Source organism: Lepus europaeus, chromosome 19, assembly GCF_033115175.1.
Source record: "Lepus europaeus isolate LE1 chromosome 19, mLepTim1.pri, whole genome shotgun sequence".
NCBI classification, from domain to species: domain Eukaryota; kingdom Metazoa; phylum Chordata; class Mammalia; order Lagomorpha; family Leporidae; genus Lepus; species Lepus europaeus.
In genome coordinates this window covers 69,580,884-69,603,110 of record NC_084845.1, presented here as the reverse complement: position 1 = coordinate 69,603,110, position 22,227 = coordinate 69,580,884, and the positions used below count along the sequence as shown (strand labels likewise).

Genomic DNA, 22,227 nt, shown 5'->3' with positions numbered 1-22,227 from the left:
TGAGGGGGCGGGGGTGACAGCAGTCCGAGGAGAGGCGCAAACAGGCCCTGATCTCAGGCCACGGTGCCCTGCCACGGCTCTGGGCACCCGGCATGCACCAGCTCCACACTGTGGTCAGCACGGACCCCAGAGGGGGGCAGGGCAGAGGGGGGCAGGGCCTACAACCTGCTCCGTGGGTTGACTGGAACTTCTCCCCACGCAGTGGGGGTCTAGGAGTCCTGGAGCAGCACTAAGGCATTTGGGGGACAGGGGTGAGGGCTGGAGGGGGTGTAGCCGTCTGCCATCCCCACTGCCTGCCCAGCACTACACTGGGACCCCAGGGTGCGCCGGAGGCTGTGGGCCATCAGGTTCGCCTGGGCCTCAGCCTCTGGGTCGGTAAGATGGGCTAGCAGCTGTGCCAGCTTCGTTAGGGTGCCGGGGAGGATTCCGGACAAAGCGTGTGCGGCCGGCTGCCCGGTGCAGAACACGGGCGACACTGTTGTGCTGCTGACCGCCGGGGAGCCTGCTCTGAGGGGCGGTCACCCAGTCTGCCCACGCGCCGGGCCCTGGAACACCGTTCCCGGCTGGTGGAGAAGCCGCTGCCCCCGCCCTGGGCTGGCAGGGGCCGTGGGGAGGGCACAGCTCCGCACCGGGCAGGGCCGGACACGCGGTCTGAAGCTGGGGCCTTCCTAACCCACCGCTGTGCCTGAGCAAGCCTCGCCCGAGCAGAGCGGACACGCTCGCCCCACGGACCTTGGCCATCCTCCCATCTCCCTGGCCCTGGCCCTGGCCCGGGGACTGTCACCAGGAGACGAGCTGCTGTCCCCAGGGCAAGCCACCGACCGCACACGTCTCCCACCCGCAGGGGTGCAGATGAGCGGGCCGATAAGCCCCTTCCCGAGCCAGCGCTGGGTGCAGGGGGCTGAGATAAGGCCCAGCCGCTGCCCACGCAGCAGCCGCCAGGCGCTGTGGCTTCCCCGTGCCAAGGAAGCGGAGGCCGGCACGGGCAAGGGGCCCTTCGCCCCCGCCTGCCGCTCCACGTGTGGGCACCCGGGCCGGCTGTAAGGCGATCCCACACCCGGCCACCGTCCATGAACCCAGGGCCCACCCGGGCCAAGCCGGGCGCCGGCCGCCCCTCCAGGACAAGGAAGGTGACCCCAGCCCCTGCCTGCCGGGACCCCCGCTGCCCGGCTTGGTGGGCGTGGGCGGGAGCAGCCGCTGTCCGGCACCTCCTCCCCCCAGGCCGCACAGGACGCTACTTCTGCTTTTCAGAGGCGCACAGAGGCTCACAGCGGCGCAGCAGCCCGCCCAAGGGCCCACGGCCCGCCGCTCTGGCCCGGGGCTCCGAGGAAGCCAGGATTTCGGGGTGAGAAGGGGCAGGGACGAGGCAGCCCCAGGCCTGGCACCAGCACCCCCTACAGGTCACCCAGAGACACGCGCCATCTACCCAGCTCACTGGCTGGGGACGCCCCGTCACCCGCACCAGGACAACACCGACATCCCAGGCCCATGGGCCCGGGGGACCAGGATTCCAGCTGTGGCTGGCAGAGCAGGCGTGAGGGAGGTGGGGGTGGGACATACAGGAGCAGCCAGACCCCCGCAGCCCTGAGACTCCCCCAGCAGACACCTTATCCCCTTGCTGTCCCGTCTTCCCCCTCGCAGCCCCCACACGTCCCTGGCCGGCCCTGGCCTCCTGCCCTCTGCCTGGCAGGACCCCCACTCCCAGGCTGGGGGTGGCCCTGCGGCTTGGCAGGCCCGGCGCTGCTGGGGAAGGCGCAGACATGGCCCCCTCCTCTCCCGTCTGGGCTGGCCTCCAGCTCCTGCCGCCGTGGTGACAGCCCGCCTCCCACGGCTCCCAGATCAGAGCCAGGGCTCTGTTCCTGGGTCCTGGACGGGACCACACGCCCGGTGGGCGGCAGCACAGCCACCACCCAGCCGCAGGCCCTGGCCGTGCCCAGCTGCCATCAGGGTGCCGTGAGGCAGGCAGCCCTGCCAGCCCAACCGCCAACCTCGGCCCCCGTCCAGCCCTGGCAGCGGGGGCGGCCCGAGGATGGGGGCGGGGCACAGGGTTCTGAGCGACAGGGCGGCCTGCCCAGCAGACCAGAGCCGCAGGGCTGGCCTGTGCTGGGGACCGCTCCCACGCTCCGCTCCCGAGGGAGGGCACCCTGGGCGTCCAGGAGGAGGTGCCCCGACTCAGGGAGAGGTCCAGGGGCTGGGGGAGCCTCCCGGGGGAATTCCATCCTCAGGACAGCCAGGCTGGTCCCGGCCCCCAAAGGGCCCACACGTCCCACTGGCATGCAGTAGGCGCTTACTAGCTGTTTTCCTCTAGGTGGAGGGAGAAGGGGCCCTGTGCTCAGTGCCCGTTCCACGCCGGCCCAGGGTAACACAGGCAGGGCAAGGCGCTCGGGCGCAGGAGAGGGCCCTGCTGGGTGCCCCTGGGGACAGGGAAAGCCGCAGGGCGGAGGACGGCACAGAGCCAGGGTGGGGTCCCAGGGGTGACAGAGGGGAGCAGGCCGCTGGAGGGTGCCCAGAATGGGGTTCCGCTCTCTGCTCTCCTACAGGGGCGCTGCCAAGGTAGGCAGACGACAGAACCCTGCCGAGGGCACGCCGCTCCAAGGGGAGGACCTGCCAGCACCTGCGTCTCCTCGCCAAGGAGACCAAGGGCTGCCTCCTCCCTGAAGCCCTCCTGAGTTGCGCTCTCTACAGATCTGCCCCTTGCTACAGCCCATCCGGCCATACCAGGGAGCAGCCAGGCTGCAGCTGGAGGTGCGGACCACAGCTTAGCTGCACGACGGCACAGGCACCCCAGGGTGGGCCCCAGCCTGCTTCCTGGAGCACACCGGTCACAGTGTCTGCTGTGCAGTGGAGCCCCTCTCCCAAGCCCAGGGTGGGCAGCAGGGACACCGGCTGGGGCAGCCCAGGTGCCAGGTGCCTGGTGCTCCACTGCGCCACCTTCTGAACAAACAGGAAACTGCACCCAACAAGCTCCACAGCCAGGGCTGCCCAGGGGAGGGCCTGCAGGTCAGCTTCTTAGAGAGTTCCAGTGGGCGCCATCCTCACACGGCGATGGCCCAGAGGGCACCGTTAGGGCTGACCCTGCACACTCAGGCCCCTGGGGGTGTGGCCAGCAAAAGGCTGACGACCGTGCCTGGCGCTCATTAAACCACTCCTCCCAGGGCCCCTCCCAGCCGCCTGTTCATCAATCAGGAGCCCCGCCCCCGGATGGCACCGCAGCTCTGCCCAGATGTCAAAAGCGCCCCTCCGCCCCAACCCGGGAAGACGCCACCTGATTCCCACCCCGCAGGTGTGAGATGGGAGAGCACCCCTGGGACCAGCTGGGGCGACGGCTGGAAGGGGGAGGTGGGTGCGGGAGGGAGGTGAGCAGAGGCTGCGAGCCGTGGACGCCCCGGAAACTGGGAGAGCAGGAAACCGGTTCTCCCCAGGGGCCCCCAGAAGGAGCCAGCCTGCTGCCGTGTGGGGCTGAGACCCACGTGGGGCTCCCAGCCCAGGGCCCCGAGATATCACCCTCCGTCCTCAGCCACTGAGTGCCCGTGATCGGTCATGGCAGCCACGGGTGCGCTCGGCCAGACCCCCCCACTCCCACCCTGCACACGTCGGTGCCTGCACACGAACAGAGCTCAATCACTTAGGGTGACCTTGAAGTGCCCTTGACCCTGATGTGACCTCCGAGAGCCCCCGGGGCAAGCAGGGCAGCCTCACGGGCTCAGCGAACCCGGCTGCAAACAGGTGTCTGCGCCCCTCGTGGAATTCCTGGGAATTCTCCCAGCACAGCGAGGTCCACCCAGCTGAGCCAGACGTCAGCCCCATCCCGGGCCCGAGAGAGAAGGAAGGTTCTGGAAGGGAGGAACATCCCAGGAAACCAGGGGAGACGCACACGGCCCGCGCTTGCCAGACGCCGTTCCCGCCCGTCTCCCCCTGCCTGCCCAGCCGCGACATAAGCGCCTCCATTTGTTCAATAGGAGTCTGCTGAGCACCTGCCACCTGCGCGTGCCAGGTGCCGGGGCGAGGAAGCAGCCGGGAGGCCGGGGCCTGCCTTCACGGAGAGAAGTGTGCCCCAGGGCCTTGGCACAGGCTCCTCCCGCGGCCTGGGGCTACCAGGGCAGAGCGGCCCCCTCCGCGCTGGGGCCCCGCCCCACCTCCCTACCTTGCAGACACAGACTGCGTGAGTGACAGCTCTCGGGCCGGCGTCTGAGCCTGTCCCGTGCCCTGGGGCCTTTAGTCTCCGCACACGGCAGGTGCTCAGCGTCTGTGAAAGCACGCGTGGCCTGCGGCTGGAGGTGCACACGCGTGTGTGCAGGTGGCTGGAGTAGCAGCGACTCCGTGCTGACTGAGCCCAGGCTGGGGCCTGACCGTGACTGCCCAAGGCCCCAACGAGGACCCTGACCCCAGGGGGCGGGCAGGTGGGCCGCGGAGAGGGGTCTGCAGTCCCGGGGTCCCCCACTGATCCCCGCTGCCACGCAAAGCCCCAGGCCCCCTTCCAGCAGCCAAGCCCGGACAACGCCCGCTCCTGCCCCGGGCCCTCTGTGCCCTGCGGCTGAGCCAGGCCCCAGAGCACCGTCCCAGCTGCCCCGTGGAATGCCTTTCCCACCCCGGCTCAGCGGCGCGGGATCAGGGCAGCGCTCCGGAGGGTGTCTGCGCCCCGCCCGGCTGGGGCACCGCTCTCGGCCGCCTGCCCTGCCCGACCCGCCAGCCCGCACCCCTCCTAAAAGAAGCTTCCCCACGCAGAGAGCCGGGCAACCGGGGCCCCGGTGAAGCTGGGGACGCACGGCGGGGACCGAGGCGGTGGCAGGAGCACAGCACAGGAGCAGAAGTGGCTGGGGGCGGGGGCCAGAGCGGCTGCAGCCCACGCCGCCTCCACCCCGCCCTGCGCCCTCCACCCCCGCCCCGCGGCCTCCGGAGCAGCTGCCTCTGGGCAGTGCCCAGCACCCCCGGCCACGCTTGCCAAGGGTCCTGAGCCAGGGACCCCGGAGCAGCCCCACCGTCCTGGCGCCGGAGGCCGAGTCCCGGCTGCTGGGAGTCTCTGGCCCGACAAAGGAGAAATGAAGGCCGCCAGGCCAGGACCGCCGGTGGTCACCAGCTGCCCTCGGCTCCCCCGTCCCCGTGCCGGGGTAGCATCTGCCGCGCCCTGGGGGGCTCTGGAGGGTAAGCACCAGGGCTCCACCCCACGGCTGCCAGGGCTCCTGGCCCAGCCCGTGCAGTGGCTCCAGGAGCAGGATGGGCCTCTGAGGAGCCCCAGACCCCGGGGCCAGGAAACAGCTCGTGGTGGGTGGAGGTGGGGTGGGATGGGGTGCAGGCTCGGACCCCGTGGTGCGCAGCCAAATGCCCATCTGGACACAGCCACCCGCGCTCCCTGGTGTGCACACAGACTGGCACCGGCACTGCCTGGGGCACACGGACGAGAGACCCCGTGGGCAGGACCAGCAGGGGGCAGAGACCGGACATGGCCCTCCAAAGCCTCTGACACGGTTGGCCAGGGCCCGACGCTGGCCAGCAAGGGGCTGACCAGCAGGGCGGGGGAGGGGGCGGGCAGCCCCCACCCCCGCCCCGGGACCGAGCAGCTGACCTGGGCCTGCTTCCCCTTTGTTTTCTACAGGTTGCTTACTTGAAAGAGCATCAGAGGGAGATCAGTCTTCCACCCACTGACTCCCTCCCAAAACGGCCGCCATGGCCAGGGCTGGGCCAGGCCAAAGCCAGGGGCCAGGAGCTTCTTCAGGGTCTCCCACGCAGGTGCAGGGGCCCCAGGACGTGGGCCGTCTTCTACTGCTCTCCCAAGTGCATTTGCATGGAGCCGGATGAGAGGTGGAGCAGCCAGGACTCGAACCCACACCCACATGGACGCCGGGGTCCCGGGCAGCGGCACAACCGCTCCCTCACGACGCTGGCCCCTGGGCCTGGTTTGATGCCACCCGCTCCCATCAGAGGGGTCGGCCGCCCTACGGAGAGGACACCGGTAACCACAGTGGAAGCTGGTTCACAGCTCAGGAAGGACACCAGGGCCCCACGTGGCACAGCGGGGGCCTCCCCCACCCCGTGTGGGCTCAGCACAGTGGCCCTGGCAGCCAGGCAGGAAGCTCACTGGCAGAGCCCACAAACGGATAACAGTCCCTGGAGTTGTGCAGTATGCAACCTGTGCAACCTTCCAAGCGGTCACTAGGCTGCGGGTAGCAGCTGAGCCCTGGGCAGGTCCTGAACCCTGAAGAGCCTCTGAGGCTGGGAAGTAGCAGAGCCTGGGGCCAGAAACTCGGCCCTGAGCCTCGGATCCTGGTCACACTGGACCCATGGCCCACCGTGCTGCCTCCTCCCCCTGTGCAGGGGACCACACATGTGCAGGGCTCCGGGGACGAGCAGAGCCCTGCAGGGTGCCATGGGGAAGGGGGGGCAGCACTGCGGGGGCAGAGACAGCTCAGCCCCCTGGGGTGCGCCCGGGAGGAGGGAGAGACAGGCGGTGCACGTGCGCGTGTGTCTGCAATGAGAGAAGGGCCCGGTGCCCGTGTGCATCTGTGGGTGTCTGTGTGTACAGGACGCGCGCCTGTTTCTGCGCCCACGTGTGCCCGTGTCCACAGCCGTGTGTACTGTGTGCATCCCTCTGTGACCCTGAGCGGGGGTGTGCCTACGGGGTCTGTGCTGTGCGTCCACGCGTGTGCTCCGTGCGTGAGACCTGCACCTGCGTGTGCCATGTGTACTCCATCTCCGTGCCGAGCTGTCCGCTGGCGCCCGCCCCGCCTCCCGGCTGGCAGGGCACAGCTGGGCCCGCGGCGGCCGGCGGATGAGAGGCGGCAGGTGTATCAGAAGCCATTAGTCACCGCCGCAGTCCGAGCAGCAGCGGCCACCGGGCGGGGCGCCTCTGTGGGACGCGCTCCTGGCGCGCCTCTGGCTGGGAAGCTGCCCCCAGGCAGAGGGGAGCAGCTGGCAGGCGTGGGCCTCGTGCCCCTGCCTGCCCCACCCGGCCCCGGCACGCCGCCAGCCCAGCCCGAGCCCGGCTCCGCCCTGCCTCACCAGTGCATGGCCCCTGAGCTGCTGTATCCCATGGTGCCCCCGGAGCCACAGGGAGACGCCCCCCTACACACCGACACCGGGACCTTCGGAAGGAGGAGCCAAGGCCTGGACCACGGATGAGACGGGTCTTCCACAGCCACGGGGGAGGGGCACTGGCAGGGGCCTGGAGTGACACCAGACGTCTCCAGACAGGGCCCCTCCCTGGGAGGCCACTCTGAGCTTTCAAGGTCAGAGCAGCAACTCGGTGAGTGTGGCTGCAGCACCCAGAGCCCTGCCCCACCTGCCCCCACGGCCGTGCGGCCGGAAGCCGGTGCTGCGCCTCTCCGAGCCCGCTGGTGGACGGCACACACTGGGGCCGGCGGCCCTCCATGCACCCGCCGGCAGCAGCTCACTGCTCCCTCACCAAGGCCGGTGACATCAGGCCCGGGCGTTGCTGCGTGCCCTGTGGTTTGCCGAGTCGAGGGCAGTGGGCCTGGGGCGCCACCCTGGGGAGGGGGATGGTACCTCAAGCGGGGTCAGCCCACGCCTCGGCCTCCCTCCCCCACAGCCTTGTCAGGACGCCGGCACCACGTTCTCAGACCACAGCTGCGACCAGAACCAAACTCCGTCCCCGACCCGGCGCCAGTTCCCTTACAGCCCCAGCGAAGGTGTCCACGCGGCTGCTCGGTGGAGCAAGGGCCCCAGGTCAGAGTCCCGGCCAGACCACGCCTTGCTCGGTGCTGGACCGCTCCGCCAGGCTCTGAGGAAGTGGGCGAGGCAGCCAGGCGGGCCGCCGCCTCCCGGGAGCCCTGCCCTGACCACAGCTCTCGGCCTCAGGCCCAGGCCAAAGCGTCCTGGGACTCAGGGAACCCGGCCAGGCCCCCTCGTGCCCTACCAGCTGTCCTGTCCCAAATGCTTGTTTCCTGAGCTGCCTTCATGGTGGCCGGCAGGGCGTGGGGGCCGGGCAGGGGGTCTCTGGTCCTCTTAAGAGACAGCAGGGGGAGGCAGGACATCCCCGGAGGCTCCGAGGGCCGCCCTGGCCAGAGCTCCGTCTGCAGGGTCCCGCTGATGGAAATACAGCCCCAGGGCCTGTCTGAGGCAGGAAGGGGCTGGGGTCCCCGGCGGCCACGTGACACAGCCATGCAGCCCAGGAGCGCGAGCCGGCCCTGCTCACAGCTCCTGGCCCGGGTCCCACAGGCTCAGCCGCAAGGCCTCGGGAGCCCCCAGCAGGGTCCACCATGTCTCCTGGGTGGTGGGAGCGGGTGTGAGACAACAAGGTACGGGCAGCACCGCCCCCTGCCCAGCCTGAGAGAAACCCGCACGTGAGCCCTGGCCGCAGCCTGCCCACGTCCACGCACGCCGGAAACCACCCACCCTAGACCCAGCCAGCCAAGACGTCAGCTCCAGAAACCAACAAACGCGTGGCGAACATCAAAGAAACCCGGCAGAGGCTGGCACGCGCACCACGACGCCCAGGCAGCAAACCCAGCCGCGCTCGGGAAACCACGGGAGCCACATCCCAAACCCAGGCGGGCGCCCCGGCTGCAGGCTCGGCCCGGCGCAGCGAGAACTCGGGGTGGAGCCGCGCGGCCCCTGCCCAGCACCCAGAGACACAAAGAGCAGGCGTCTCCATACCTGTGCCCGGGAGGTCCCCTCTGTCCCCGTGCTGGCCGCTCTGCTGGCCCCGGGCTGGCCTCTGCTCCGCTGCGGTCCGGGGGCCTTTGGACAGGTTCTCGGCGGGGACGCCCGGCCGAGGCTCCGGCTCCCGGGCAGGGGGGTGGGTGGCCGTGGACGCTTCCAGAGATGCAGAGGCGACCTGCAAAGACAGGAGGTGGACACGGTGAGCTCGGGCCCGCAGCCACGTGGCGTCTCCCTCCCCCTCCACGCCTGGCCTCCGCGCTCAGGGACCTGGTGGGCTCGCGGCAGAGCGGGCCCCAGAAGCCGGCACCGGCCCCCGGCCCCATCACAGGCCCCACCGCTTGGTTCACGGCCGCGCTCCCCGGGCCCTCCTGGTGGCGGGCCAGCCCTGGACAATACCCAGGGGATTTAAGAGGGCGCGCGGGCTGAGCCTGCAGGTCTGGCCAAGCCCCGTCTCCTGGGGCGCCGTGGCAAAGCTGATCCCGTGCTCCTCGCCAGAGAGCCCTGGGCCTGGCGCCCCGGCATCTCGGCTACACGTCACGAGCTCTGGGGCCCCGGAGCAGGGCTGGGGCGCTTTGTTCTGCCAAGGGTCATGGGGGACTCGTCACGTCACACCTGGGCACACAAAACCATCAGCTCAAAGAGCCTGCTACAGTCACCGAGTCTTTTGTAAAAGACTGACTTAGTTACTTGAAAGGCAGAGTTGGAGAGGGAGGGAGGGAGGCAGGGAGGGAGGGAGGGAGAGAGGCAGGGAGGTCTTCCATCCGCTGGTTCACTCCCAAACGGCTGCAATGGCGGGAGCTGGGCCCATCCGAAGCCAGGAGCCAGGAGCGGCTGCAGGGGCCCAAGCACCTGGGCCGTCCCCGGCTGCTTTCCCAGGCCACAGCAGGGAGCTGGATGGGAAGCAGAGCAGCCGGACCTGTGAGGGCCTTGGCAGGGCCACACCGAACACCCCCCGGCAGGCCGTTCCCCAGCCCTGCCCTAGGGGCAGACCAGGAGCCTGGAGGTCTCGGCGCTGTGGCCCCGGGCACGTGTGTGCCCTCAGCTCGCTCAACCTGGGGAACTGAGGCCGAGAGAGGGGCGGCGGGAGCCGGGGGTTACAACACAGGCTCAGGCCCGGGCAGGGGGCGGGGGCTTCCGCAGAGACCTGGACAGGAGGCCAGGGCCCTGCCGCTGGCCACGGCAGCAGGCGGGGCCCCCGAACATCTGAGCGGCGAGCAGGGCCCAGTCCCGAGGGGCCGGGCACCCCGCACTTGCCGATCGGCCGGTGCAAAGCAGCTCCAGGCTGAGCCCTTGTGCCGCGGGCTCACGCCGGGAAACCCGAGCACCAGTGACGTGGACGGCACAGGAGGCCTCAGATGCTCGGCAGCCCTGGGAGGGGCGGGTAGCCACACAATTCTCCGTGTGTCCCAGGAACACTTTAATTTATGGGATGCATGTGGTGCCACAGCCCAGACCACAGCCCAGTAGGTCCCACGGGCAGCTTAGGCTGCAGCTGGCGGCGGGTGGCGGGTGGCGCCCAGGGTGGGCTGCTCGGCTGGCTGGAACCACCCCCCAGCCCCACACAGACGTGGCCCCAGCCTTGACCCCTGACCCCGCCCGCTGCTCCTCCAGGCTCAGGGTCCTGCTGGGGAGGGGCCCGCGGCCACGGCGGGAGGGCGCGGGGATCCCGCAGGCGCAGTGGGCCCAGCAGGGAGCAGAGCAGGAAGGAGCCTGTGTTGTTCTTCCTTTTTTTTTTTTAAGACGTATTTGAAAGGCAGAGTGCTAGAGACAGGGAGAGGCAGAGATGTGGCCACTTCACTCCCCAGATGGCTGCAAGAGCCCGGCTGGGCCTGGCTGAAGCCAGGAGCCGGAGCTCCGCCCTGGTCTCCCACGTGGGTGGCGGGCGCCACCTTCCGCTGCTTTCCCAGGCCACAGCAGGGAGCTGGATGGGAAGCGGAGCAGCCGGGCCTGACTGTGCACTCTGATACGGGATGCCAGCGTCGCCATCTGGCGGCCCAACCTGCCGAGCCAGGCGTGGTCTCCTGCCTTACAAGAACCAGCACGGTTAACCCCCCGACAGCCGGCCGGCCGAGGAGGTCGCGGTGCACCAGGCCAGCGACGGCGTGAGTGTGCACGGGAACCCACTGCTCAGAGATCTGCGCTCTGCTGCCAGGCAACTGGGGACAGAGCTCCGAAGTGCCGATCAGCGCCAGCAAGAGAGCCACGAGGGACAGTGCCACGGGGGACAGTGCCACGGGGAGTCAGACAGGAGAATGTGCAAGGGCTGCAGAAATCCAGGCAGGCTTCCTGGAGGAGGCAGAATTTGAACTGGGCTACTAAGAGGAGAAGGACTTAGGGGGCAGAGACAAGAGGCACAGCATTCCTGGTGCGGGAGGCAGCCTGGGAGCCGTGGCAGAGGCAGGACGCACACAGGCTAGGCGCTGCCACAGTGCAGCAGGCCTGCCCAGCGGCCCACCCTCCTCAAGCCGGGACGAGAGACTGCCACGTGCGTGCCCGCGGGACCAGGAGGGAAACCGTGACAATGACACGGCGTGGTGCAGAGCGTGGGAGGCAGCAGCAGCCTGCCAGGGCCAGCAGGTGTCGTGATGGAGGACTGGAGCCCATGGCCTCTGACCACAGTGTTAGCGACAGCCCCACAGCAGCCCCGGGCGCCACGGACGGGGACAGGAAGGAGCCGTGCAGCGGGGCCATCTCTGCAGTGGACGCACAGTTCGCCCAGGACCGAGCCGTGCCCTCGCGTGTGCGCAGTTCGGAGAGCCGCAAGCCCACGTCCTGGGACACCTCCCCTGCAGCTGCCACGCAGCCTCCAGCCCTCAGGGCCCGACAGGTTCTTGCCTGGGCGAGCCCTGGGCAAGGATGTGGCACAGCGGCACCTTGATATCCTAGGACCGGGGGACGGGGGGCACCCATCACAGCCCTGGGACAGCGGGTGTGCTGCCGGCAGCCAACCCAGGCCGAAAAAGCTCTGAACACGACCCAGGCAGAAAGCACTCCCGGGCACGGCACCGGGGGCGGCGCGGGGGCAGGTGCAGGCGCTCCTGCGGTCCAGCCTCTCCCCCACTTTGTCGGGAGGGCCCGGGTCTCAACCCTGTTCACGTCGCCGGCTGCCCAGCTGCTGGGGAGCCTGGGCCATGCCCAGGAAGGCGTGGCTGCCCGAGCTGGTGGCCACATGGGTGTTGCCTAGCCCTGCCCAGCCCGTCCCGGGGAGCAGGCAAGGCTGCCAGGCCGAGGATCCCACGAGGCAAACACACCCTCAAATCCATGGCGACTCCGGGGCTGACAGCAGGGCCTGGAGCCAGCGGGCTCACGGCGCCTTCCTCTGCCAGCCACGGCTGCCCGTACGCGAGAGATGCCTGCACCCAGGCCTCTGGAAGCCACAGTGTCTGACAGCAAGGGGTCGGCGCACGCCGGGCCCTGGGAGACGGGGAGCGGTCAGAGCGGCCCCACTTCCCAGAGTCCCTAGGGACCAAGGGGGCGTCCCAGCCCCTCCCCAGGAGGTCTTGAGGTCTGGCTCCAGCAAGTTCCAGATTCCTGCAGAAAACCAAGGCGGGGGGTGGGGTGGGGAGGCAGACGCTGTCCCCCGCCCAGGTGCAGACACTCGGTCTCCCGTGCATGCTCCGTGTGCAGTCTCCGCCCGCTCATTCGATGAGCCCCTGTGCTCCCTGGGTGCGGGAACCCCCGGGCGGGGGTCGCTCCGGTCCTACCGGGTCGTAGCTCAGCCACGTCACGCACGCCGCTCTCAGAGCTGTGTAACCGACATCCTCATCTCCCCAAATCCCGGCGACCCGAGCCCTCGGCGGTCACGCCCCGCCCCTCCACGGATCTGCCTGCCCGGGACGTGCACGTCCACACCACGCGGTCTCTGGCGGCTTCCGCCCGGGCCATCATCTTTACCAGGCCCTCGGTGTCTCTGAACACAAGGACGCCGGGGCACGGGCACGGGCGGGGACACCGGGGCCTGGCCGCTCTGCGTCGTTGGGCGGTCTCAGCAGAGTGGCCTCGGCTCCTCAGCGCCCCCCACCACAACCCCCGGCACACCCCCCCACCCCCGTCTGCAGGGTGGGAGGGTCCCACCCACTCAGCATGTGTCGAAAACCAGCAGCTCTGCTGGTGGCCTGGGTGCCACCAACCGGAGGGCTGTGTGTTGGGGAAGGCATCCCGGCCTCGCCCACGGCTGGTGGCGGGTGGGGGACTCCGGGCCAGTGCCGGCCCAGGGCCACCCAGGGTCCCTGAAGTCACACCGACCAGCTGAGGCTGGACACGACAAAGGCCGTGCTCCCGCGTCCCAGTGTTCCCAACTCCCAGTCAGCTCGAGGCGCCTCCCGGCTGTCGGCCAGGCTGACCCTGAGCACAGCACACGTGGGCTTGACCCCCGGAACGGGCGGACAGAAGCACGAGTGACCAGGCACGTCCAGCCGCTCTGACCCTCAGTTCGTGGTCCTGGGAAATGGGCTAGTAACACCCACCCTAGGTTTACTGAGCCAGGCACCTGACATCAGCAGCCGGGTTCATCACCCCAACGACCCCACCTGGCACGGCAAAGCCAAGTCGGCTGCCCAGAGCCAGCCAGCGTCCCCCAGAGCGGAGAATCCAGGCCAGTGCCCGGCACCCGGCAGGCACTCACTCAACGCTGCCAGGGCCCAACTCATGCTCAGGTGCCACAGCCGCACGGGGACCGGCCGTGTCCTCGCGCCCGGGCTGGCGAGGGCTCCAGAGTTAGCTCAGGTGCAGGGCCGGGGAAGAGAGACCAGGAGCCCACCGGTGGGAGAGAGCCAGCGGCCAGCAGGCACTGACCACACCACCACCCGCCCCCTGGACAAGCTGGGCCCAGCCAGACACAGCAAAGCTCCCCGGCCGGCCAGCGAGGGTGGCAGGCAGGCTGGGGACACACAGGGCCCCAGGCCCGAGCCGACTGCTGGCGAGGAGGGCAAAGCGGAGGGACACGCAGAGGCCAGCCCTGCCCTGGGACCTCCACGGAGGCTGCCCCAAAGCCCACCCCAAGGACACCGTGCCTGCCGACCAGTGCCGGGAGCGGCACAGCGGCTCTCAGGCCCGGGACCACTGCAGTGCGGGGGGCGGTGACCAGGCGGTGGCGGGGTGGGGGAGGGGCTGCCTGCGGCAGAGGCCCCCCATCAGCAGAGAACTAAAGGGTTATTAAATGCACGGGGCGACCGTGCGTAATTGGAAAGTTATTAGATATGGAACACACACAGCACCCAGCAAATGAGTAATCAGGGAGTAATTAGGCATCGGCTCACGGCACAGCGCAGAGGCTGGAGCTACCACAGCTGTGCCGCAATTAGGGGCCCTCCGGCTGCTGCCCTCCCGGCGGGGGCGGGGACCGGGTTCGGGCCCGGGAGCTGCACCTGGGAGGCTCCCGCAGGCTCCCGCGGCCCCGGGGGACGCAGGGCCCAGGTCTCCAAAGATGGGTTCGTCGCCGGCTACCAGGGCGGCCAGGTGATGCGTGCCACAGCCCCCGCGTGAGGTCTCCAACCAGAGCTGGGCGAGGGCTGTGTCAGGCAGGCCTGGCGGGCAACACGACCAACCCATTTCATGGACGGGATCCCAGGCAGAGGTCACCCAGCCTGACTTCCCTTCCAGCGCCCACAGGCAGCCCCACCCCCACCCTGGAGAGGCAGACAAGACGGAGCCTTCGAGAACCAGCAGGTGCTGGGCCCTGGGCCTACAGCCGGACGCCTAGAGCGGCTGCAGCACCTCGGAGAGGCGCCCCGGGCTCACCTTTGAGGGCATCAGCCTGTGCAAGCCCTCAGCTGCCCCGGGAGGCGGCACGAGGACACGTCCTCACGTGTGCAGGTGACAAAGGCACAGAACGCTGGACTCGCTCGCCGCGTCGGGCCGCACGGCGTCGGACGGCAGGTGGGGCAGGGAGGTCTTGCGTGGAGACTCAGGAGACGCACCTGGGCGGCGCAGTCAAAGGGAGGCGGGCAGAGGTCCAGGCAGCAGGTGGGGTTACAGGAGCCGGCTGGGGGCGGGCAGGGGCTTTGCCCTGTTCCTCATGGTACTGGGGGTTCCAGCCCGGGCCCAGGGTGGGGGCAGAGGCCTGGAGACGCAGAGACACAGTCCCGGGCACCAGCCCAGAGGGTGCTGGACGGATCCCGCATGGGCCTGCAGCCCTGCGCTCACCTCCCCTGCCGTAAGAAGGTCTGCTGCCTACCTCCGGGCACAAAGCCCGCCAGCTGCAGCCTTAGGCCACGTCCAGGCCCAGCAATCTCCCCGCAACACCACGGTCCTCCTGCCAGACCTCTGTGACAGCCACGGAACACCGGGCCGGGGGCGGGGGCCGCCAGCCTGGGGTCTCTGCACAGCCCCCCCGCTCCCACACCACTGGCCCACCATTCACCAACAGCGGCCCACCGCCACGAACCCAACACCAGCCAGCCCCCCATCTGCCCCCCACCCGCCCATAAACCCCTTCATCCGTCCACCCACCCCTCCACGTGTCCATGCCCTGTCCAATGTTTATTGAGGACCTACTATGTGCCGGGCACTGTGCCTGGGGTACCGCAGCAAACAGAATGACTCCCTGCCCCGGGGCTGGCGCTGTGGCCCAGCAGGCTGAGCTGCCACCTGCGATGCCACATCCCATAGGGACGCTGGCTCCAGGCCCGGCTGCTCCACTTCCAATCCAGCTCCCTGCTAACGGCCTGGGAGAGCAGCACGTGGCCCAAGTGCCACTCAAGCAGGAGACCGGGAGTGGACCCCAGGCTCTGGTCTCAGCCTGGCCCAGCCCCGGCCGTGGCCGCCATCTGGGGATGAACCAGCTGACAGAAGGTCTCCCTCTCTCTCTGCCCCTCTCTCTATGACCCTGCTTTTCAAATACATAAATGAATATCTTTAACACCAAAATCAAGAAAACAAACCCTGCCCTAAAGACGCGGCCGAGGGGATGGACCGGCCTCACACGGCAGCAGGGGCTCAGGGGTCGGAGCACCACCCAGACCCACAGCGCGAGGAAGGGGCGGGCCCCCGGGGAGGGCGCGGAGGGCGCCAGCACAGGGCCAGCGGGGCAGGCTGCTCCTGCAGAGGGGGCGGCGAGCAGGGCCCAAGGCAGGCCTGCACCTGCAAAGCTCCCGCCTGGCTCCCCTCCCCCCACCCGCGGATCTCCAGAACTTCCACTCTGCTGCCTCTTTTGTTTGCTTTTGCAACCACTTAGAACTGGGGAAGCCATTCTTAGCTCCTGGGCCACACAGCGCAAACCAGGGCCGGGCTGGGCACCAGGCTGTGGTCTGCTGACCCCTGTTCTAGGAGCGCCCGGGAGGCCTGGGTGCTGGCGGGCCGGGGGCGGGGCCCCAACTGCTGTTCCCATGCCTGGTGCCATGGCTTCGGGGGGCCTCACACCACCAAGAACACTTCACCTAGAGCTGCCCGGCTCACCCCGAGGGGCCGCGGAGGGCCGGCACCCCCTCCAAGGCGGCACAGCCCTTGATGCCCGTCTGTCCCCCGCAGGTGTCCTGCGGCCCTCCCCACCAGGTGCCAGGCTCCAGCACCACCTGCCTCCTGGACACCTGTGCTGGTCACGGCTCTGAAGGGACAGCTCTGTGCCCCGGAAGCAAGGCCCCTGGTCGCTCTGGGAGCTCGGCTGGCGGGCAGCGGTGGCCCCCAGAGGGACTTGGGCTTAGTCCTGGATTCTGGGTGCAAGTGGCACGAGGGGAGCTGCCTGTGAGCCCCAGGCCCACCCTCAAATGCCCTCTGCCCCCTCCCCAGCCAGGGACCCTCCTTCCCTCGCCCCTGCCCCAGCTGCTCTACCCAAGCAGGACTGCTCATGGTCCCAGCGCAGCCCCAGTCGTGTGACCCAGGTTCAGGGGTCCCGCCTGCCTCCCACACGTGCGCGCCCGCCAAACAGCTCCCGGACCCGCAAGCCCAACTCGAGTCCCCAACGCCACAGGTGCAGGGGCCGCACCTGACTTACGGAGTGGTGCGTACAGGCCCGGGACCTGTGTCCTGGCACAGAGTAGCAGTGCAAAGGCCCTGAGGCAGGCGGGTGGGGGGCCTGGCCCCATCTGGGGAGGGGCAAGGAGCCCTCATGGAGGGAGGGGCCGGAAGGAAGCTGCCCTCTCAGAGACAGGGCCCTGGGAGCCACTGGGACAAAGAAGGCCCTGACCTTGGCTTTTGCCCTTGTGGAAAACTTAACTTGTGATTGTGTATTTCTAGGGAGGGGGCGAGAGATCTGCCATGCACTGACTCACTACCCAAACGCACAGGAAAACCAAGCGTGGGCCAGGCCAAAGCCAGGAGCCAAGAGCTCCATCCAGGCCTCCCATGTGGGTGCAGGGACCCAGGTGTCAGGCCCCGCTACCTTCCGAGAAGCTGGCGTGGGAGACAGAGCGGGGGATGGAGCCCGCCCTCCAGTGCGGGACGCGTGTCCGAGCCAGCAGCCTCACGCCAGGCCGTGCACCTGCACCGGTTTTCCTGTTCGTGCACTCACGTGTGGTGTGGGCACAGCACGGATCCACGCTGTGGCCCCACAGCTGACGGCTCTCAGACCCCAGCCCCGTCACGGGGGACAGCGCTCATGGCCGGCCTCGCGCTCCAGGGGGTAAGCGGATACGTCCTGACTTCCCTGGGGGCTCCTAGCTGTGCAGGCGTCTGCAGCCCCCTCCCACGGACCCCCTGCAGGACTCACATGCCCCCCCCCCCGGCCGGCCCCTTGCTGGGATGTCTCACATCAAGCATCCCCCCCCCCCCCCCACCGGCTCACTTCCTGCCTTGCAGAGCGGTACTGGGGTGGAACTCGCCAGTTTGGAGGACGAACCCCTGATCTGGGATTAACAGGATTGAGAGGCCCCAGCCCTGCCCCCTCACGCCACACCCCTTCCACCACCACCTCCTCCTTTGGTCCCCCGCGGGCAGACTCGGCTGCTAGAACCGCTTCGCGACCTGGTGAGCGCCACACAGCAGATGGGGAGATGCGCCCTGGATTTCGGGGAGACACAGCTCTGAGCGCACGACCCCAGGGGAGGGAGCGGAGGGGGGCCGTGGCTGAGGATCGGGCATGCCCTGCTGCGGGGGGCCCGGTGCGGGGGCCGTGGCGGCAGCTCGGCTCCCGGGGACGGCGAGTTTGCTGCTCAGGGGTCCCGGCTGAGGAAGGGGCCCGCAGCCCGCGGCAGGGCATCACCGCAGGGGAATCCTTCAGGGTGACCAAAGGAAGAACAGCTCCAATCGCAGCCTTAAAGACACAGGCACGCCAAGATGTGTTGGCAACACCGGGGCAGGGCTTCTGCCACAGCCTCCTGGCACAGCCGCGGCTCCGGTCACCTGGCAGGACCCAGGTGTCGGGGGAGGCGGCAGCCGACGGGCCTGGGGCCGGCTGGGCCCTGCACACGGCAGCCCCCCTGCCCGCCTGCCCACGCCTGCAGGACACGGCCACCTGTCCTGGGCACTGAGCAGGCCCAGTGGCCAAGGCCGGGAGGAGCTCCAGGCCTTGATGGGGACCCAACTACCAGCTGTCCCCTGAGGGCCGGCTTCCTGCGGCGTGATGACCACTGGACATTCACACATTAAAAACGTGAATGACCCTGCTGACGTGCCTGGGAAGGCAGCCGGTGATGGCCCAAGTGCTTGGGTCTCTGCCACCCACGTGGGAGACCCCGATGGAGCGCCTGGCTTCGGCCCGTTGGGGCCATTTGGCGAGTGAATCCATAAGTGGAGGTGCGCTCGCTCTCTCGCTCTGCCTTGCAAACACATCAATGTAAATTATATTTAAATCAATGTAAATTATATTTTAAAAACATGATTGACAGCAGCCCCAGGAACTGCCCACTCGTTCTCGTTCGCAGCCGCTTGTCCGTACAGAGCCAGGGGCGGGGCAAATGGGATCGGGGCTGCTCCGGGCCACCCTGCCCGCTGCCTCACCTCCCAGTGCCCACAGAAGCCGCCCGTGTCCATCCGTGTCCTGGGACCAGGGCCACGTGGGACAGCGTCAGGGGAGGCCTCGGCACCTGCACGAGGCCCGCGGTCGCCCCCGTCCTGGTGCAGCCCTAACAGCTGCCGCCGAGAGCCCGGCCGGCGTGTCCCAGGGCCTCGGTCCGAGCTCGAAGCTGCGCCGGGCTGGGCAGGGCACAGGCAAAGCTGCGAACGAACTGGCAAGTTCTGGCCGAGAGCCAGCTGTTCCCTAGGACGCGACGGTGACCAGGCCACGGGCTGCAGCGTGATGAACAGCAGCCCACGGGCGAAGGATGGAGGCCTTGGGGCCGGTGTCGTGCCGGCATCCCACATGAGCACTGGGTCGCATCCCGGCGGCTCCACTTCCGACGCAGCTCCCTGCTACCGCGCCCGGGAAGGCAGCACAGGATGGCTCGAGGCACCGGATGGAGCTCCAGGCTCCTGGCTTCGCCTGGCCCCAGCCTTTGTGGCCCTTTGGGGAGTGACCCAGCAGATCAAAGATTTCTCTCTCTCTCTCTCTGTAACTCTACATTTCAAGTAAAATAAATCATCTTTTTTTTAAATAAAGGAAGAAAGGCCTCAGAAACGGAGAAAGAGGTGCGTCTCACGGCACAAAGGCGCCGTTCAGGAGCTGAGGGCTGAAGGCGAAGAAGACAAGGGAAGATTCTCCAGAACCAGTCACTCGCTCGCTCACCCAGGGACAGAATCTAATAACGGACGGGACCCTGGGCTCACAGCAACCTCCTCTCCTCCTGAGATCTGCAGGGAGTCGCCGGCTGGGGCGAGGCGGGGCTGGGAGGGAGAGGGGCAGGGAGCAGCGGGCAAGGGCGGAAGCTTCCAGAAGGCCGCAGCTCGCAGCCTGGGGGCGCTGCCGGCTGTTTGTTTAGGGGATCCCCGGACTGGAAGGCTCCAGGACAAGCCGTGCCATCGGCTGGGGCGGCTGCTGCTTCCTGTCTCAGGGAAGAGCGCCTTGCGGGCCTGGGCGCGGGGACGCCCCCCCACCTCCAGGTGAGAGCAGCGCCCCGGGGTGGGCGGCCGTGTGACCACTCCCATGGGCTGGGCTGGGCCGAGCTGCACTTCCTAATGGCAGGGGTCACCGAAGGGGTGACCACGGTTCCCACTGCCCAAGCTCACCCGGCGTCACGCCAGCTCCTTCACCCTGCGACATGGCCACAGCTGTCGGGGCCCAGCCTGTCCATCTGCAAATGGCCTCGGTGACAGTAGGGCCTCACAGGGGCCAGGCGCTCAGGGCCACCTGCTTGACCGGGCTGCTGGCGGAGCTCCTGAGAGCGAGCCCTGGAGACGGCCACTCACCATCCATAACTGGACTGCCAGGTGTGTGCTGTCACTCACCCACTCACAAAGGAGGGGGCTGGGGCTCAGAGAGGGTGAGGCAGCTTCCCCAAGTCACACAGCACCTGCTCTGCACCCAGACACTGCCGTGCTCGGCCTGCACTGCTAAGCTCCAGGCAAAACCCTCAGAACAGCCCAGACGCGGGGCCCGTGCTGTGGTGCAGTGGGTTAGACAGCTGTGAGTTAACCCCGGTGTCCCACAGGGGTGCCTGTTCAAGTCCCGCCTGCTCCACTTCCTGTCCAGCCCCTGCTAATGTGCCTGGGAAAGCAGTAGAAGATGGCCCAGGTCCTTGGGCCCCTGCACCCGCGTGGGCGACCTGGAAGGAGCTCCAGGCTCTGCAGCCTGGTTCCAGCCACTGCGGCACTCTGGAGAGGGAACTGGCAGGTAGATCTCTCTGTCTCTTTCTCTCGCTCTGTAACTTTGCCTTTCAAATAAATCAGTCTTAAACGAGGAGGGAGCTCAGGGTGTCCCCGTGGTCTGGGGGAAGGAAGGGGCACAGATGGGGCTGGGGGCAGCGGCACAGGTGGGGACACAGCCTGTCCCCCTGCACACCCCGCATCCAGACCCTGATCCTCATTTGCATCCATGGCTGTGGAGAAGGAACCCCCGGGGTGGGGGGTGCGGGCAGGGCTGGGCCTGTGCCAGCAGCCGCGAGCCTGCGCATTCTGGCGTCCATAGGTGAGGCAGCGCTTGGGGGCTTGGGGACGCTGGGGACCCCCAGACCTCAGTGGTGGGGGGACCTGAAGTGTCACCCAGCCCACGACGTGTCCGGCATGCCACTGGTCCTCTTATGAGCACAGGGGACACAGCAGGAACACGGCCCGCACCGTATGCAGCAGGAGCACCGCTGGGAAGCCGCCGCTCGGATCCAGGCTGCCACGGGGACCCCCGCCCCAGCCCTGAGCTTGGGGACCCCCGCACTCGGAGACTGAGGGGCCACGGGGACCCCCGCCCCAGCCCTGAGCTTGGGGACCCCCGCACTCGGAGACTGAGGGGCCACACGGGACCCCCGCCTCAGCCCTGAGCTTGGGGACCCCGCACTCGGAGACTGAGGGGCCACGGGGACCCCCACCCCAGCCCTGAGCTTGGGGACCCCGCACTCGGAGACTGAGGGGCCACACGGGACCCCCACCCCAGCCCTGAGCTTGGGGACCCCGCACTCGGAGACTGAGGGGCCACACGGGACCCCCACCCCAGCCCTGAGCTTGGGGACCCTGCACTCAGAGACTAAGGGGCCACGGGGACCCCCGCCCCAGCCCTGAGCTTGGGGACCCCCGCACTCGGAGACTGAGGGGCCACGGGGGACCCCCGCCCCAGCCCTGAGCTTGGGGACCCTGCACTCGGAGACTGAGGGGGCACGGGGGACCCCTGCCCCAGCCCTGAGCTTGGAGACCCCGCACTCGGAGACTGAGGGGCCACACGGGACCCCCACCCCAGCCCTGAGCTTGGGGACCCCGCACTCGGAGACTGAGGGGCCACACGGGACCCCCACCCCAGCCCTGAGCTTGGAGACCCCCGCACTCGGAGACTGAGGGGCCACATGGGACCCCCACCCCAGCCCTGAGCTTGGGGACCCCCGCACTCGGAGACTGAGGGGCCACACGGGACCCTCAGCCTGGCCCTGGTCCAGGTCAGGCCTCCCAAGGGGCAGCACAGATGTGAGCCCCTCCTGTGCTCTGTCCCGCCGGTGTGGGGACACAGCCCACACACATCCGCGTGTCTACATAGGCAGCATGATCGCGCGCAGGCACACGTGCTGTGCGTACACGCCTGCATACATGTGCAGTTTCTATGAGCATGTGCACGTGTGTCAATGTGTGCCCGTGCGGGACGCATGTGTCCTGAGGGTGCCTGCGCCTGTGGGCGTGTGCACCTGCTCACTCCGTGTGCTTGCGTGTGGGGTTGTGCCATGCCCTTTGCTGAGGCCTGGGGCAGCCTCCCCCCCCACCCCCGCCCCTCTCGCGCTGAGCTCTGGGTGCCCGCCTGCGTCTCCGAGCCCCGTCTTCAAAGTCCCAGGCTCACGCCGCGGGCTCCTCGCCAACCTCCTGGCCCGGAGCCAGGCTTCACAAACGTTTGCTGAATGAACAAGCAAAGGGAGGAACAAAGACTCAAAGGCACCATGGCTGAGCCGCAGATCCCGCGAGGGCGGCGCAGGTCGCAGGGGCCACCCGGCGGCCGCTGCCAGACCCGCCCCGGGGACCCCGGTGCCCTAGAACTCACCAAGGCCTGCACGCCCAGCCCGGAGGCTTGCAGGAGAGCCCCCAGCCTGCGGCCAGGGCAGGGGCAGCCCCCACACCACACTCGATCCCTGGGCCCACAGCGAGGCCCAGGCAGCCCCTCCACCAGGACACGGG

The 22,227-nt window shown here is 68.7% G+C and overlaps 1 protein-coding gene across 2 annotated transcripts in view; it reads right to left on the bottom strand.

Moving 5' to 3' along the window:
* Positions 1-22,227, bottom strand: part of GSE1 (Gse1 coiled-coil protein) — a 301,578-nt gene that overhangs the window by 185,468 nt on the left and 93,883 nt on the right. For both annotated transcript variants that reach the window (XM_062177373.1, XM_062177374.1), the window contains exon 2: positions 8,611-8,791. In XM_062177373.1, the coding sequence (XP_062033357.1) occupies positions 8,611-8,791 (181 nt within the window). The remainder of the gene's footprint in view (positions 1-8,610; positions 8,792-22,227) is intronic.